The sequence below is a fragment of the Oryzias melastigma genome, linkage group LG4 (assembly GCF_002922805.2).
Source record: "Oryzias melastigma strain HK-1 linkage group LG4, ASM292280v2, whole genome shotgun sequence".
Classification (NCBI taxonomy): Eukaryota; Metazoa; Chordata; class Actinopteri; order Beloniformes; family Adrianichthyidae; genus Oryzias; species Oryzias melastigma.
The window spans coordinates 93757-107247 of NC_050515.1; the positions used below are offsets into that span (position 1 = coordinate 93757).

Consider the following 13491-nt stretch of genomic DNA (forward strand, 5'->3'; position numbering starts at 1 on the left):
ACCGTGAGAGCAGAAGTCTGTGGCGCCGGTCAAGGAAGCTGCTGATGGTCTGTGATGGACTGTGACCCCCCACCACCCCCTCCCCTTACAGCCTGTAAGTGGTCCTCATGATAACATGCAGCAGACCGCCAGGTCCCAGGAGGACTCCATGTTTGCTGCAGAGCTCCGCCTCGTCAGCACGCCGCTCGTTACGAGGTTTTTGTTTCCTTTGATCTCCTTCGTCTGCTCGTTAGAGATCAGCTGTTCCTCTTTCATCACATTTTCCTGGAGAATTGGCCCCGATTCCTTTTCAAAGTGGAGCTGGATCTGTTTGTAAAGTTTATGGTGGTAACTGTCAGAGTAGTTGTACACGTGGAGACGGAGACGACCTGAGAGACGACGACCTGAGAGACGACGACCTGAGAGACGACCTGAGAGACGACCTGAGAGACGACCACGTAGACGACCACGTAGACGACCACGTAGACGACCGTAGAGACGACCGTAGAGACGACCGTAGAGACGACCGCAGAGACGACCGTAGAGACGACCGTAGAGACGACCGTAGAGACGACCACAGAGACGACCACAGAGACGACCTTGGGGGTCAAACCATGGACCGGACTCCTGGAGATCATCATCACCGCTGTACGCCACGTCTGAGGCGGGAGGACCTGGCGGCGCCAACAGAGGCGCTTTCCTGGTCTAGAAATGACATCACTGTGACCCGTCATGACCATCAGGTTCCAGTAACCAGAAGGCTCAAAGCTCCACCCCCTCGTAGAATGAGGCCGGACTCGTTTAGATCCAAAGAGAACAGATGTTCAGCAGATGTTAAGAATTCACTTTTCATTTGGGAATAATTTTAGTTCCAATTTTCAATATTTCTTTGAAGGTTCAAACTTTGAGGTGAATTTGACCCCATAGAGGAAACGGTTCGTCATTTCTTCTCTAGAAGTCGTCTCTTTCCGTCAGTCTTACACTTAAACTCCTAAAATGAAAATCAGCTGTTCCTGAAATCAGGTCTAGTTGTCCTGGTATAAATAAGAACTGAAGTTGTTTGTTCTGCGAGAGTTCCGTCTTTAATGAGGTTTTGTAGGTCAAGTTTTTCTCTCTCCTGAAGGAGGAACTCTGTTCAAGTCAGAATCACTTCTGAGATGTTCTGTATCCTCTTTAGATTGTAGGTCTGAACTAGAGTATTGGCTCCAGTCTGACGATACTTATCGCGATACCGGCTCACAGTGTGATATGGATCACAATTAGAGCCGAGAATCCATAAAAATAACTGATTAATCCAAAATCTGAGATTTTATAAAATCAATCAAAATAAAAATGAAATGTTCAAATAAAAGTGAAAATGTGGTTTGATTGTAGTAGAATGTGTTAGCAGTAAATGTTCATCTTAAGTCGTCTTTCTCTCTTGGTCTGATCGTCTTCATCAGTGATCTGTCTCCTTCAGAGGCAGCATCACCGCTACCCGAAGCTGGACCTGCGTCAGGAGGAGCTGCAGGAGCGTTTCCTGCAGCAGCTGAGCGTGGAGCAGGCGTGCACCGTCACCATCGACTCGGTGGAGGCCACCAAGCCCGTCACGGACAAGATGAGGAGAATGGTACAGGAGACAAAGGCTCACAAGTCTGGAGCTCTGCGGGCGCCGCGGCTGTCGCCGTCTGCGTTAAAGTGAGGTGTTCTCCGTCCGGCAGCAGCGTTGACTCGGTGACCTCCGTTTGTTTCAGAGGGAGCTGCTGGCAGAGCAGCGAGCGCTCTGGGGGAAGCTCCTCCTCCAGGCGCTGAGGGAGAGCAAAATGATCCTGGCCAACGCCAACACCAGGGACTACCGGCTCAACCTGTACCCCTACCTGTGTCTGCTGGAGGACGGCGAGTACGTGGACATCATGATACAGGTAACGCTGTTTCGGGCTCACCGAAGTAAAAAAACATGTTCTGATTTTTAGAGATTACTTTTTCAGATTTGTGCTTTTTTGTCTCCAGTTGTTTTTAGGTCAGATTTTCTGGACTTACATTATTTTTTAATAAAAACACATCATTGAACAAAAACGATTCCAGGTGAATAGTAACGCTGTGAGTGGAGCTGTGTGGCCTGCAAACACAAACTGCTCTTGTTGCCCCTCATTACCTCACTTTACCTGCCGCCGCTGGCTGAGGGGCTGTTGCACGCCCCTCCCTCTCTGCCTCCAAACTCAGAGCTGGGAAAGATTTTTTAAATGGCGGCTTTTCTGTTGGTTTATCTCCATAGCAACCATTTTATTTTTTGGTTGTCTGTAGGTGACGAACAGATCCATGTCATTTTTAGAAGAATCTGCAAAAGTAAACTTTTGGGTTTCCATGACAACTGTGGTTTTTGTTAACCACGCCCTCATTCCTTATACGTTCATATCATATGTCATGTCGTTTCGATCAGCTTGATCCAACAATTCATGTTACATTTCAACAACATTCTGGTAAAAACTACGTGAACAACATGGAAACGCCACGTTTGAGAGCTCGCCACGCAGACGCCGTTCACAATCTACAAACTTTAGAACCAACATTTTTTATGTCGGCTTCCTGATGATTCTGGAGGAGTCGAATCCGATTCCTCAGGAGAATTTAAACCTATAGAAGGTACTGAGGGTGATTTGTTTGGTTTTTGGAAAGTTCATGACTCTTCCAGAGGTCAAAGGTCAGCAGAACTCTAGTTGTAGACTTCAGCTGGTGGTGTGTCTTAAGTTTCATGAAGATATATTTTACCATATCGTGGGAAATCACTGAATTTCTCATTTTACCCCCAAGAAAATGTCCTCCAAGCCGAAGGTCCTGTGGCCATCCCATAATAATAGTGATTTCACTGTGCAAACGGTGTTGAGTCTGTGGAGGGGTGACAGACAGAAGAAGGGTGAGATCGTCTGGTCCGGTCCGGGACTGAATGTAATACCAGAACCCTCAGAACCCGCGATGCTCCTCGATCGGCGTCTCTTCGTTCCCTCATGTCTCCCACCCTCCCGTTTGTCCAGAGTGTTGCCAACATGCCCCCCAGTGGAGAGTCGCTGAAGGTTCTAGCTCGAGACCTGGGGAACAAGGTGTACACCAAATACTGCGTCCGGCAGAAGATCCAGAACCAGGTGGTGGAGAAGCTGGGAAGCATCTACGGCGCGTACACGCAGCTGCTGGCCAAAGACACTCAGGTGAGACGGACGACCAGAGAGCAGCTCCATGACCGGCTGGAGCTCCTCAGTGCAGTAAAAACATTTACCGTCAGCAGGAGATCAGCTCTCTGTGCATCCAGATGGCCGGACTCGATACTGAGTAGTTCATTCATTCATTCATTCATTCATTCATTCATTCATTTGACAGGGACATTAAAAACATTCCTGATAAATGCTCCAGAGTTAGCTCAGAAGATACAGTTTGGAATATGAAAGATCATAAAAGTCTTTATTCTTTGAGTTTACCTGATTCTATAAATGACTCTTTGATAAGAATGATGCTACCGCCATCTGGACGCTAAAATAGCTGCTAGCTCTACTTTTAGACAAGTCCCGCCCCTTCAACTGCCGCTCCTGTGTTTCAGGTGTCCCGCCTCCTCCCCAGCGAGTGCTGGACCCGGCTGCAGGCGGAGCAGAGCTCGGGCCCCAGCCTGGAGGGCGACGACACCTGCTGGCCCCACATCGTCACGCTGGAGCTGGGCACCCACCTGGTGGACATGATGGTGAAGAGCCTGAAGATCCACAGCGACGTCCTGAACCCGTCCCAGGACAGGAAGCTCATCCCCATCCTCTACCACATGTACACCTTCCGCAGCACCCGCCAGGTACGGACGCCGCTCAGGCTGGACTTCTGGACATGGATCCACGTCCAGCTTGTTCTGTTTTTGTCGCTCATTGGGGGTTCGTCCGGGATAAATGGGGATCTGGATTCTCATCCGAGATGGAATGAAGGAACTTCAGGATGTTTCTTTTAGTCATGAAAAACATAAAAACCCGAAAGTCTTGATCGCTTCTTTCATTTCTCCGTAGTAAATGTTCACCTCAGTGGCCTCGTGGTAGAGTGTCCGCCCTGAGACTGGAGGGTCATGTGTTGGAATCCCGGCCGAGACTCTAAAAATGGGACTCGGAGCTCCCTTTCTTGACCAGGGGCTGGATTGGGGGTTAAACCACCAAATGTTTCCAGAGTGCGGCTGTGTCAGCAGCTCACCCCTCCCCCAGGGGAGGGGTCAAATGGGATTAAACTGTTATACAAATGATCTCAATGGTGACGAGACTTTGAACTCTCCGTCTCCAGAGGGGTCAGCCACTGTGTGAGCTGAATCCTGATTGGCTGACTGATTCCCAGGAGTGGGGGGAAAACAGACGGACTTCCCTGTGAGTTCAGTGAAGATCTGGATGTGCTCTGACAGTCGATCATTGGGTGTGTGTCCTTCATGGTGTGGAGGCTCTGTGAGAGCTGGGGGGGTGAGGGGGGGTGTGGGGGTCCTAACGATTTCCCGCCCAGCAGGACCGTCTGGCTCAACGAAGCGGCTCTAAGGTGTCTGTCTGCTCCCTGCAGCAGATCTTCCTGCACTGAAGCTCAGGTGTCTGCTGACCTCTGACCTCTGGGACACACCTACAGCAATATTTTAGTTTAGTTTAAAACACGGGTAGGTCCTGAAGTAGATTTCCCTTAACGCCCCGCTCTGATCATCTTCTGATCCATTTCCAAATCATTCCGTCGTCTCTTTTCATTTAGATTTGACCATTTTCAGCCAAAATGTCAAAAATGTGTCTTTTTCTAGGACATAGTTTCTGCAGAGCGGCAGGAGCTCAGTAGAAGTTAGGGGCGTGACCAATCACAAAATTCATGGTTTGGGTCAAAAATAACTAGATTAAAGCTAAGATTAACAATCAGGTTTTTTAATGAGTTTATGTATTTGTATGTTTTTTATGCAATTAAAGTTTATCTTCTTCTTCTTCTTCTTCTTCTTCTTATTATTATTATTATCTTATTTTTTTAGGTTTTAAATACATTTTCAATAAAAACCAAAACCTATCACATCAAAAATGTTCTCATTCAGGCCTTTATTATTTATACGTAACAAATAACATCAAATAATTCAAAATGAAATAACAGAAGAAAACTGATATTATCTTATATAATCTGCATTTATCACTAAATCATAAAGTCAATCAAACAAAAAACATGAAAATGATCTTTATATGGATATAAAGCCCAGACTACATTTTAAATGAACATGTAAACATAAAAACATCAACAGTTATCCACACAAACCCTCATTTAATCATATTTACCTAAAGGTTCAGTGACGTCAACCGCTTATAGTTTTATGAATCATTTTCCTACATATTATCTGTAATATTTGCTTAATAAAACTTTTAAAAGCAGCAATTGTTTTTGTATTTTTAGTTTCTTTGTCTAATTTATTTATAAAAAGAAAATACTAATAACCTCTTTGATCTCATAACCGCAGCGAGTGATCCATACGGATCACGGATTATCCGGTTTATCTATCTGTTCCACCGCAGAAGAAGTCCACCTCTGAGTTAACATCCGTAGATCCAGATCCTAGATCAGACGAGGAAAACCAGGATGTTCATGGATCTATTGTCTGAGCCGGGAGCTTGTGGCTCCGCCCACAGTATATTCTACATCACAAATACAATCTTTTTTAAACTGCATTTTTTCGTCTGCTCCTGATTAACAACGATTTGAAATGTGAGAAATGTAATTTTAATGTTTTTTAGTTTATAAATGTCCTCGTCAGAGAACGCGATAAAAACCTCAAAAACAGATTTCATCAGCGTGTCTTGAGTTTAATCGGGATGAACGTTGGAATAGCCGCTCCTCACGCCGTTGTCCTCCACAGGTTGGCTTCATCAAGCCCCACCCCATCCTGGTCCAGATGCAGCAGGACGCCATGGAGACCAGGCTGACCTTTGACTCCTACGTGATGCCCATGCTGTGTCCTCCGGTGCCCTGGACCTCGGTGAAGTTCGGCGCGTACCTGCTAACGCCGACCAAGCTGATGCGCACGGTGGAGGGCGCCACGCAGCACGAGCAGCGGCTGGAGGAATCCCGGCAGCTGCAGCCGGTGTTCGACTCCCTGAACCAGCTGGGAAACTGCGCCTGGAGGATCAACGAGCCGCTGCTGGACATCATCATCTCCATATTCAACCACCGCGGAAGTGATAAGCTGGACATCCCTCCCCCCATGTCAGAAGCCCCCAAAATCCCCCACTTCAACCCTCAGGACCCCGCCTACACGGCGAGCCAGAAGGCGCTCTTGAAGCGCGAGGTGATCAGCGCCAAGAAGAAGAGCAGCGAGATGCACAGCCTGCGCATGGACGCTCTCTACAAGCTCTCCATCGCTCAGCACATGCGCAAGCGGACCTTCTGGTTCCCCCACAACATGGACTTCCGGGGCCGGACCTACCCCTGCCCGCCCTACTTCAACCACCTGGGGAGCGACGTGACGCGGGCCATGCTGCTGTTCGCAGAGGGAAAGCCTCTGGGTCCCAAAGGCCTGGACTGGCTCAAGATCCACCTGGTCAACCTGACGGGTCTGAAGAAGAAGAGCTCGCTGCAGGGCCGGCTGCAGTACGCCAACAGCATCATGGAGGACGTCCTGGACTCTGCAGACGACCCGCTCCACGTGGGTGCACCCATGATCTGCTCCGCAGAGGGGGAGGGTCGTAGAGGCTGATGGTCCTGCGTGTGTCGTCCTCAGGGCAGGAAGTGGTGGATGAACGCCGACGAGCCGTGGCAGGCGCTGGCGTGCTGCATGGAGATCGCCAGAGCGGTCCGGTCTCCGGATCCCGCCCAGTTCCTCTCTCACTTCCCCGTTCACCAGGTATGATGACAGTCTGCTAAAGACTGTATATGGGAGCTGGATGGAGTGACCACGCCCCCCTGGGGTCCAAGCAGGAAGTACCTGCTGGCTCCACTAACCAGCTGTTATCAGTCATTCTATTGGTCAGAATAAACATTCTGGTTCTGATACTTTTAGATTTTTGTTTCATATTTTTTGTAGTTCTAGTTATAAACTGACCAATCAGATGGTTCATTGAAAGTAGGCGGAGCCTGCTGGTCCCCACATCCAAAGTTCAAAACATTTGACAGATTTTGTGTCACTCGTTTTCAGTTGTAAGGGGCGTGGCCTTCCAACAGGCCGAGTCCTGGTTGGTGAGAATGGTTGCCATAGAAACGATGACTCAGACAGACTCAGGCTGGTTACTGACATCTGGCTCCAGCACTGTGGGTGTCACACTCTCAGTCCAGTTCTCTGATACAGTCGGTGGTCCTCGCTAAGGTCAAAGGTCGTCAGCCTGCAGCTTTTCTCTATTCTGGATTTTCTGACGTCCTGAACATTTTCCCGCTGTTGCAGGCTTCAACTTTTTGGGGGAGCTGATAACAACACTGCCACCAACAGTGGCTGTGGAATAGGTGTTTTAAAAGAATGTTCACATCACCGAAACAAAAAAAAAACATTGTTTATGCCTAATGAAATGTAAATATGTGTTTAAAATAAAAGTCCAAACCTGCAACAGCAGGATTTGAATGATTGAGAGTCCTGCACCTCCGGCTGATCCTCTCACAGTCCATGTTCTGCAGAGTGAACAGAGACAACGTTGGCTTTAGGTGTTCACCAAACATTCGTTCATCCATAGATTTCCCACATTAAGTTGAAGTCCAGACACACTAACCATCAGGCCACTGGAGCATTAGCAGTGTCAGCCGTTTTAACCAAGCCCAAGGACGTCGATGTCTGTGTCTAACACAACGAGACCGCGCTTTGAACGGACCACAGCGGCGTTTTGGACGCGCAGTTTGATTGGTCCTTTGTGTTGGCCCCGCCCCAACGAGCCCAAACGTTTTGAAACTGAAATTTTCAGATTCAAAAATGGGAAAAAAAGAGTTGAAAGGGAAGATTTGAAACTGAAAAAAAAGTTTTAAATTGAAATTTTCTGTTTTTAAACTTAAAAAAACAGAACATTTGAAGCGGTAAATAACGAAGTTTATTTTAGAATAACAAAAGTTTAGGATATTTTACATTCTTCTAACCAAACACCAATATGTTTTCCTTTCAGATTTATTTAGGTTTCAAATAATATTGGCCCCGATTTGTCTCCGTACTTTTGACCCCAAACTGACCTTTCTGCTTTAAAAACGGACCGATTCTTGTTTCGTGTGCAGCTGCTCAGATGAGAAGGATCTCTGCAGGTTTCTTTAGATCTGAGTCTCTTCCGTTTCTGCAGGACGGCTCCTGTAACGGCCTCCAGCACTACGCCGCTCTCGGCAGGGATGTGATCGGGGCCATGTCCGTCAACCTGGTGCCCTGCGACGAGCCGCAGGACGTCTACAGCGGAGTCGCTCAGCAGGTTGGGCGCCGTTTTCCTGATCCCACTGTTGATTGTGTGATTGCTCAGCATTCACACGACGGTGATGCTCCTGCTGCTTTCTGGACATTTGGTATCAAAACGTTCAGGACGTTACCTCTTTTTTTTTTGATATCTATAAACTTTATAGTTTTTGAAATATTGAACAAATTATTATCGGTATGAAATAAATGTGAAAGTCTTGAAATTTTAAAATTTTATGTAGATTAGCAACAAGTGTTTAGATAAAGGTTATGTTTTCATCTTTTATAGTAATTTTAGCTTCTGTTTTAGCAACATGCTAACATTTTAGACTAATTTAGTTTAATGATGAATTTTAGGTTATTTTGGAGTCTAGCTAGTGATTAAGCGATGTGCTAGCTTTTTTTGGCTAACTTAGCATCTACTGAGTTTTTATGATAATTTAAAGTTAGACTTCTAACATTTTTGACTGATTTAGTTTACTGAGGAATTCTTAAACATTTTAGAGTTTCGCTAGTATTAAAGCCAGCTTTTTGGGGGCTAATTTGGAGTTTTGTTCATATTTAAGCAACACACTCAATATTTTTGCTAAATTGGCATCTATTATTAGGGATTTTTAGGCAATTCTGCTAGACATTTTTAACATGTTTAAGTCAACTTAAGCTCTCTTTCATAGTTCTTTAAGGACATTTCCAGTCATTTAGCAAATATACCATTTTGCAAATAACATTTTCAGTAAATCCCTTTAGAAATGAAATTGCGCCTCCAGTTTCAGTAAAAAGCTTCAGCATCTTCAGTGACTACTTTCAGCTAAAGCAGTCACACAGCATTATTGCAGCTTTTCTAGTTTCTACAGTCTTTCGTTTCGGCGTCTGTGACAGAAAAACGAGCATCTCTGTGTGTTTTCAGTCGGGTTACAGATCTGCCTCCGATTCCAGTCAAAGAACGTAGACGACATCTCGTCATCACCTGATCCTGCTGGATCAGGACTGTGGTTATTATTAGAGGATGTGAAACCCTAACCTGCCAGAGGAAGTGACTCCTGTTTGTTCAGGACTCCATCATGTCTGTCATTGGCACAGAAGCTTCCAGAAGACGTCTGAGCTGAAACCTTGGCAGACCTAACCTTCCCCTCCTGTCCTCTCAGGTGGAGGAGCTGCGAGCTCGAGACGCCAAAGACGGCCTGAAGATCGCCCAGGTGCTGGAGGGCTTCATCAGCCGGAAGGTGGTCAAGCAGACGGTGATGACCGTGGTGTACGGCGTGACGCGCTACGGGGGCCGCCTCCAGATCGAGAAGAGGCTGAAGGAGATAGAAAACTTCCCTAAGGTACGGCGGGAGCGTCGGGGCTTCAGGTGTCCTCGTGGTCGTCACAGCTTCCTCTGGTGAGAGGTCAACAAACCCACGGGAGTCACCGTACCCCGCGGTAAAACTAAAGCATTTCTGTGTAAAATGCTGCTATTTTAGGTTTGTTCTGTAAAACCTGAGAACTTTAGAATTTATTTGTAGAATTGAGTCTTTGTTTGTAATGCAGCTGAACAGTTTAGTGTTCTGTTTTATCATGTTCTCTTTTGAAACTCGAAGACTTTTGCTTCACTGTTCAGTTATTTAAAGATCGAGTTACAGGATTTTAAGAGCTTCTGTTGTGTTAAAAGTATGACAGGAAAACGTTCAGAACGTTTTAAGAATTCTCGTTTTCCAGCAGAATTGCAGTAATTTTCCAATTTTAAACTTGAATCCACAAAGAAAATGATTCTCTGAGCGAATTGTTCAGACATTCTTTAGAAATGTTTCATTTTCTTGAGGAATGTTTTATTCATTTACGTCATTCACATTTATGGTTTTCCAATAGAAGTTTGTGGATTTGCTGCTTTAATTCCCACACGTCTAAGAAAATCCATTCCTGCTTCAAACCGGAGCTGAAATATTTGATTCCAGAATGAAGTTTTAATGTTACTGATGGATTCTGATCAGACCTCATTAGATCCTTCGTAAAGTATTCAACCACTCAGCTTTGGTCTGTATGTCTGTGCCGTTGTCACACTCCTGAGCTCAAACATCCTGATGATGAGAATGACCGGTTTAGCCCCGCCCACTGAATTTAAATATGACAAATATAATAATAATAATAATGCATTTTGTGTTTTGGCTAATTCCATTTTCTGACTGTTTATGGAAGAAGTTGGTACTTATCCTGAGATTTAACCATTTATGGGTTAATGTGGCTAATTGAACTCAAAACAAACATCATTTTGATGTTTTTCTGTTATTTTTCTTGTTTTTATTTAAGATTTTCTGCATTTACAGTTGTCTGTAAAAACAGCTTTAAGTCTTCAGCACATTTCATAAGAAAGTGCATTTATTTGGTTCCTTCTGACTTGTTGCTGCACTCGATCCGCTCAGACAGACGTCTGTGTTTCAGCCAATACTGCAGATAACCGAGATCAGACGTGAAGTTTGTGAGGAGAGTTTAGATGATTTTAGGTCCTCTTGTTCTGTAAAAAACTGAATTATTGATGTCATTTTGTCTTTGACATCAGCAGGAATCTGCATTTAGACCTGAGCAGTCAGACGGTGAATCCGCTGAGTCTGACCTGCAGTTTATTCGTTTCTAATAAAATGTGAGAAAATCGAACAGGATCTTGTCTCTTAAAGTCATGGATCCCTCCGTCTGTGTCTGCAGGAGCACATATGGGACGCTTCGCACTACCTGGTGCGCCTGGTGTTCAGCGGCCTGAAGGAGATGTTCACAGGAACCAGAGAGATCCAGGTGAGTTCCTGTGGGATCAAACCGGATCCACTGCAGAACCGCCGTCATTTCACGTTAGAGCGGGTTCTGGTCTTTAGGGGAACCGGGCTGGAAGAATGGATGCTGACAGTCTCCATAGATGTGCAGAAACTAGACCAGATGTTTTTGCAGCTCAGAGACGTGATGGACGGATGACGGACAGTCGGGCTCCTTCACTGCTCCGAGCTGCAGAGGGAAACGTCAGACGGATTCTGATGGCAGAATAAATCGAGATGTATCCATAGATAATCCAGGAATACACTTTGCTGAATGAAAACCATCCATTTGAGAGGAGTTTTCATTTTACACAAACTAGAATCAGGAACAGATCCTTCAGGTGTTAGACTCCTCCCCTGTAGGATCGACTTCCTGTTTCAGTTCAGGAGGAAGACGCCATCTCAGTCTGTAGCAATAAAGTTAGATCCACATGTTCCCATTTAATTTTATTTATGTAGCCCAATATCACAAAAGAATTCTCTCACTGGGCTTCACATCAGTCATTTTACAGAAGCACAAAGTCAGTCATAAAATATAAACAAATGGTAAAAACTAAATGGACCAAACAGGTTATCCCCGATCTTAGACCCTCCTTCCAGGTGAGGAAAAACTCCCAAAAAAATAAAAACCTGATTCAGTAAAAAGAAGAAACCTCAGGATGTCCACATGAAGGAGAGATCTTCTCCCAGAACGGACAGGAGATTCACCAGGATGTTAAAGAAGGATCAGCTTATCTAACTCTACAACTACGTATCTGAATAGAGTTTAGCTAGATAGGACTGGGGGAGGGGTGGGGGCGGGGTCCACGGCCGAGAAGAGCCAGAGGCGTGGTCCACAGCCTAGATGAGCCAGAGGCGTGGTCCACAGCCTAGATGAGCCAGATGCGTGGTCCACGGCCAAGACGAGCCAGAGGCGTGGTCCACGGCCAAGACGAGCCAGAGGCATGATCCACAGCCAAGATGAGCCAGAGGCGAGGTCCACTGCCAAGATGAGCCAGAGGCGAGGTCCACAGCCAAGAATAGGAGCACGGGCGATCCACCAGGAATCTGAAAGAGGAACAACACCTGAATCACACTGCACCAAGCAAAAGGACAGAGAACCCACAAGAGCCACATCAGAGGGAATCGACCTCCAGGGCCCGGTTTACGATGTCCGCCAACATCATGCTTAAAGTGATGCGCTCTCTCTCTCTCCTCCTCCTCCTGTCGCAGGATTGGCTGACGGAGAGCGCCAGGCTCATCTCCAAATGTGGCCACACCGTGGAGTGGGTGACCCCCCTGGGATTACCCATCATTCAGCCCTACCATCGCACACGCAGCCAAGTGGTAAGCTCCCCCGGCGTCCAACAGGAAGTGACTCCTCAAGGTTTCTGTGAACCATCGTTTTCTTTTGGATTACAGGACACAAATGTAGAAAACTGTCAGACATTTTGGAAAACTTTTTTTTAGTCTCAACATTAATTAAGAAAGAAATCCTGCATATTAATGAGCATTAAAACAAATGTCTGATGTTAGCCAGAAGCTGGTCTCCACCTGCTGTCGCTTAGAAGGTCAACGTTGAAGAAACAGATTTAAACTGGTAGAAAATACACGGAAGAAGTAAAACACAAGTTAACCGTATACATCCATTCATATCATATTTGATACACGTATTTCAGAGACGGCTATCTCGTTAGCATCATCAAAACGTTCCTTCATAGCCTCTTCTATATAAACTGGTTCATGATTTCTGCCCTGCAGTTCATTATCAGTCCACTAGGGGCAATAGGACTTTTTCTGCTCATTTCAAAATGGCTGCTTCCATGACATCTCAAAAACACTTTTGGCGGGAATATGTTTAGCTAATTTTCAATACTTTAGATTGAGATTAATTTATCTATTATTATTATTTTATCTGACTTTCTGAATTGAAAACATGCAACATTTATGGATAATTAATTATTTAGAATACATATTAAAAATGTGTGGATCGAATTTGAGACAAGCGCTAAATTAGATGTTTCTTTTTCCTGAAAAAAGTTTTCATCTTAAACTTACCAAATCACCCATGATAGATATTTAAATATCACAAAAACAACTTCAGTCAATTCTTTGATGCAGTGGGATTAACAGGGTTAAGGACAAAATAGAAATAGAAACACAGAATGAACTAAACCTAATAAGTCTTTTTAAAATCAGCGTCTGTTGGAAATGTTCAGATTTATTTTACCAGAAAATCCAATGAAATCAAATCTTCCTTTGAGCAGCGTTACTGTCATGCGTAGAAGCTGCTCATCACGTCACTGAAGCAGAAAAGCTGCTGCTGCTGCTGCTGCTGCTGCTGCTGCTGCTGCTGCTGCTGCTGCTGCTGCTGCTGCTGCTGCTGCTGCTGCTGCTGCTGCT

At 45.4% G+C, this 13491-nt stretch overlaps 1 protein-coding gene across 1 annotated transcript in view; it reads left to right on the forward strand.

Moving 5' to 3' along the window:
* Positions 1–13491, forward strand: part of polrmt (polymerase (RNA) mitochondrial (DNA directed)) — a 37855-nt gene that overhangs the window by 11553 nt on the left and 12811 nt on the right. Inside the window, exons 6-15 of the mRNA XM_024265371.2 lie at positions 1439–1588; positions 1713–1880; positions 2991–3161; positions 3548–3787; positions 5837–6622; positions 6698–6820; positions 8226–8348; positions 9475–9654; positions 11009–11095; positions 12322–12435. Of these exons, the coding sequence (XP_024121139.1) occupies positions 1439–1588; positions 1713–1880; positions 2991–3161; positions 3548–3787; positions 5837–6622; positions 6698–6820; positions 8226–8348; positions 9475–9654; positions 11009–11095; positions 12322–12435 (2142 nt within the window). The remainder of the gene's footprint in view (positions 1–1438; positions 1589–1712; positions 1881–2990; positions 3162–3547; positions 3788–5836; positions 6623–6697; positions 6821–8225; positions 8349–9474; positions 9655–11008; positions 11096–12321; positions 12436–13491) is intronic.